The sequence below is a fragment of the Sinocyclocheilus grahami genome, unplaced genomic scaffold (genome assembly GCF_001515645.1).
Source record: "Sinocyclocheilus grahami isolate Dianchi unplaced genomic scaffold, SAMN03320097.WGS_v1.1 scaffold918.1, whole genome shotgun sequence".
Lineage (NCBI taxonomy): Eukaryota > Metazoa > Chordata > Actinopteri > Cypriniformes > Cyprinidae > Sinocyclocheilus > Sinocyclocheilus grahami.
This window is the reverse complement of record NW_015506097.1, coordinates 219,681-224,498: the sequence shown is the minus strand read 5'-3', so window position 1 is coordinate 224,498 and position 4,818 is coordinate 219,681. Positions and strand designations below refer to the sequence as shown.

The 4,818-nt window shown below is 35.2% G+C and overlaps 1 protein-coding gene across 1 annotated transcript in view; it reads right to left on the bottom strand.

Moving 5' to 3' along the window:
- LOC107564238 (egl nine homolog 1-like) overlaps window positions 1-4,818 on the bottom strand; it is an 18,820-nt gene continuing 14,002 nt past the window's right edge. Inside the window, exons 2-4 of the mRNA XM_016249253.1 lie at window positions 1,565-1,701; window positions 1,374-1,441; window positions 1-741 (exon numbers count right to left, since the gene is read on the bottom strand). Coding sequence (XP_016104739.1) covers window positions 686-741; window positions 1,374-1,441; window positions 1,565-1,701 — 261 coding nt within the window. The 3' untranslated portion in view covers window positions 1-685. The remainder of the gene's footprint in view (window positions 742-1,373; window positions 1,442-1,564; window positions 1,702-4,818) is intronic.

The following is a 4,818-nucleotide window of genomic DNA, read 5'->3' as shown; positions in this document are numbered from 1 at the left end:
AGTTTAAGCACATGACTTAATTTGGACAGCACAGAAATTCCACAGAAAATCTAAAAAGCAATCAGGCTTTAATTTTGTCGAAATTAGACAATAATGTGCAGGTCATGACAGACAATAACGCTCAATACTGGACTCGCACTGACCTAGTGCATGTAAGAACTTAAAGCTGTAGCATTGCAGATGACATTCTCATGATGCATCTGCCAGCAGACGGTCCTGAATAAACATGCCGAAAGTTCACTACCTCGCGGGCATTGGCTGTATTTCAATATGAATAGATGATCCGATCTGTTCTGGTGCAGTTATGAGAAATAACATGCATGGATGTGCAGCTTGATTTACAAAGATCAGGTCAAAATGCAGGAACTCCTCCCAGAACCAAAAACAAAAGGCTTTTTAAACATTCCTCAGAAGCACTGTGACTCCAGTCACATGAGAAGCGTTAATGTAAATGTAATACAGAGTACTGTACCTTTTAAAACTAAAATTAAACCAACAGTCATATTAAAGTTTAGCTGGTTTTCTGGGAACTGTGGTTGAATTCTGCAGAGTTTTTAATCTCTATTAATTCAATCTTCTGCTCCTTTCTCGTCACAGACACCCGCAGCCTTTTCCGACTCGCTCTTCTTCTGTTTTTTTCCACGCAGCTGGTCACCAGGAAAAATCCGGATTAATGATCATTTGATTAGCTTGGTTCAGACGGCTTGTTTAGCTCCACCTTCTCTCCTTTTTCACCGGCACCTTTCCAAAAAGACAACCACAAGAAGGAAAGAAAACTAACATTACCCTCAGAATTTTTAACTTGCACAAAGCATGTGTTTGTTTGGTTTTAAGAAACAAAACTAAAACACTACAGGAATAGTTCAGCCAAAAATAAACATTTGCTGATCATTTACTCACCCTCAGGCCATCCAAGATTAACACGAGTTTGTTTCTTCATCAGATTTGGAGAAATGTAGCATTGCATCACTTGCTCACCAATGGATCCTCTGCAGTGAATGGGTGCCGTCAGAATGGATCATGGACTCGTATTTTACCCAGAACTAACAGTTTAAAGTTAAAACGCTTTAATGATGGATTTGTTTCTTACAAACACACAGCTTTTCAACTTCTCAAGACATTAACTGATGGACTGGAGTGGATTATTGTGATGTTTTTATCAGCTCTCATTCTGACGGCACCCATTCACTGCAGTGCAAGTGATGCAATGCTACATTTCTCCGAATCTGATGAAGAAACAAACTCATCCTAATCTTGGATGGCCTTTGGGGCTTTTATATTGAAATAAGACTGCTCAAACCCTTCTTTTGTGTTCCACAGAAAATAATAATGACAATATTTAGTTTTGAGGTGAACTATCCCACTGATCTTACCTGTTAGGTACTTTTCTTTAGCTCTCGCCCGCTCATCAGCATCAAAATACCACACAGTAATGGCATATCTGCACAGTGAGAAAGACCAAGTTAATGAGTTATAAAACAGGACTAGACCAAGAACATGTGGTGAAAATTCATTGTATGTGTAGAGTGTGTTTGTCGTGTGCTTTAGCGATGATGATGATGACCTTGTATCATACGCAGGCTGGACCTCATGAGGGTTTCGTCTATCAGACCAGAATAAAACCAAGCGGTCAAATTTGGGTTCGATGTCCGCAAACTGAGCTTTACCCTCTGGAAATATCCGCAATACACCCCCATTTTCCTGAAAACACAAATAACAGAGAACTCAATTATGAGATCAGGTTTATCATTAAACAAATCATCAAAAATGCTCAATTACTTACAATTCTTAATGTGAAAATACCCAAACAATGAGTGTGATAACATGCATAGGTTTTACATGTAAAATACAGAAAATAATTAGTTTGAAAATAATCGGTTCGTAAAAATAAGCAAAAATTGTATTTACAGTAGAGGACTTGCAATGGAAATATGTTGTGTTCCAGTCGATTTGACCCAGAGATGATTTCTTTTTCCCGAAAATGCTAGTGAATGTTATTGCATTTGACTAAAACTTAATGACAAATTTTGTACATTGTCAAATTTTACATAAAACTTTGGTAACACTTTAGAATAGGAACACATATTCATTATTAACATAAGAGAGTTTTACCTGAACAAACTCCTAATCTGCTGCTTATTAATAGTTAGTAAGATAGTTGTTAAGTTTAGGTTTGGTGTAGGATTAAGCGATCTAAAATATGCTCATACAAAATAAGGCAGTGCTTTATAAGTACTAATAAACAGCCAATATGCTAGTAGTAATATGCATGCTAATAAGCAACTAGGTAATAGTGAGAACTGGTCCTTAAAATAAAGTGCTACCAAATTTTATGCACTTCAACAAAAATGCAAGCTGCACATTCTTGCATCTAAACGCTCTTAAATGTTTTGCCTATAGACTTTTGTTGTGAATGCATTACTGTAAATGCAATTTTATTTTTATTTTTTCCATGCAACTTGGTCTCTAATGCTGGTTTCAGTCATATTAAACTAACGTGATATAACGTGACTACTGACAATACAGTCGACTCAGCAGTGCATGACTGGAGCTTTTTTAGTTATAATGATAAATTCCATTAGCAGAAATAACAGAGCGACACAAACAATGAGAGGCCAGGTCTGGAGGAGGTTAGGATAGGAAACGGCAGCGGAGCGCGGCCTTCCTGAAATAGAAGAGGGACGAGAGGAAAAGGCCACATGCTGGATAAAGAGACGTCAGCGAGGGCAGGGAAGCAGACTGCTGAGGGTGCGAGAATTAATCTTTCACACGTACGGTCCGTGGAGCATGCACGGCACGTTTCTCTCCGTGGAGCTGAACGCACACGCTTTATACAGGTACACAGTGAATGCTCACGTATGCACGTGCACTCGAGCACAGAAGCGTAGAAGCATCAGGAAAATACACTTTAAAATGCTGTGAAGTGCAGATGTTGTATTTTTCCCCCCACGGTGCTTTAAAAAAGTTAGTTATCCTAATATGCACACAACACCATCATAATAATCATTATGATTCAACATATCTTGTATCTGACAACAGGCAAAACTTTTTTTTTTGAGACAGTGTTATTTTAGAATTCACTGAGATACTATTATAGTTTTTATTAATATTTTGAATTCATTTTAATATTTTCTGTTTTAACTTATTTTAGTTAAAGTTTTTGTCATTTTGGAGCTGTTTTGTAATTTTTTATTAATAAATATCTAGAAAGTTTTAAATTTGTCTACATTTTTTAGTTATTTTAGTACATCAAGTTAAACAATAAAAATGCTGAAATATAAAAAGTTTAATTTTTTTATATTTAAAGTTTAAATGTGTTTTTAAATTTATTAGTTTATATCGTTTTATATTTATATTTTAAGGTAACATTTTTAAGTTTGAAATGTTATTTCAAGTAACAAAAATTATTTATGGTTTTCATTTTAGACGACTATAATAATTCTGATTTGAGAACACAGACGACGTGTGACTGAATATATCGTTTTTCTTTTTTAAATTGTATAAACACTTGCCATTTTGATCATGTTTCCAATATGGCATGATTCAGAAATATCACAAAATAATTATTTTCACATAAAATATTACAAAACTCTTAATGGGATAGTGTTTATGTGTGCATGTTTGTGTAGAAGGTATTTATTTACTATAATAAAAATGAGCAATACATAACGTAATGCAATTTTTTTTAATGCAATTTTTGCAAGAAATATACAATCATAACAGCATATGAAAGTTACAGTATTTAGACTGCAAAATCGACAAACTGTGTAAAAGTAAATAATAAAATTAAATTCTTAAATTAAATAATTAAATAAAATATTTGCATAGTAATTGCAATGTCAATTTTATTATTATTATTAATCCACTTAAATTAAAATATGGTGGTTGAAAACCAACAAGTACAGATTATTTAAAAAATATTATTAACGTGTTAAATTACATATTCCGAAAAGAACACGGATGCAGATACCTGCGATCCTGAAGGGCGACGAGAGCACCGGAGCGGTCGTGCTTCACGCGGTGGCTAACGACACCAAGCTGCGGCAGACGGAGACGCTGAAGAGGGACTTCAGGAGCCTGATCGAGACGGTGCGCCGCACATCGCCAGCGACGACGATCATCGTGTCAGGACCGCTTCCCACATATTGACGAGTTCACGAAAGATTCAGTAGACTTTTTGCTTTAAATGAATGGTTATTGTCATGGTGTAAAGAACAGAAATTGCTCTTTGTTAATAACTGGAATCTTTTCTGGGAGCGTCCTAGGCTTTTTCGCGCTGATGGCCTGCACCCCAGCAGAGTTGGAGCAGAGCTCATGTCGGACAACATCTCCAGGACGCTGCGCTCCATGTGACTAGTAAGTCAAATCTCAAATAACTGCCCTGATGACTTGTGTTCTACCCGCTTAAATGATAGAAGTACTTGCGCTGCACAATCTATAAAGACTGTGTCTGTTCCCCGAATAGTGAGGTCAAAATATAAATTTAATGCAGGATCTAGAAAAAATTAACTTAAATGATTTTAGCAAATGGCTGCAATATAACAAAGAGTGAAAAATGTAAGGGGGTCTGAATACTTTCCGTACCCACTGTATATATAAAATCGTTTTTTTTATTCTAGAAATTCTAATTTACGTCAGTAAAAATACTACCACAATTTAAAAAGTCAAATAAATACATAAATGAATCTTCATAATTGTAATGAGTTTAATGACTTTTAAATTATTAAAAATGCACTTTTCATGTTTTTAGTTATTATTTGGGTGAATACCAAAAAAAAAAAAGCTCTAAAATTAGAAGTACATGTTTTGCTTTACAAA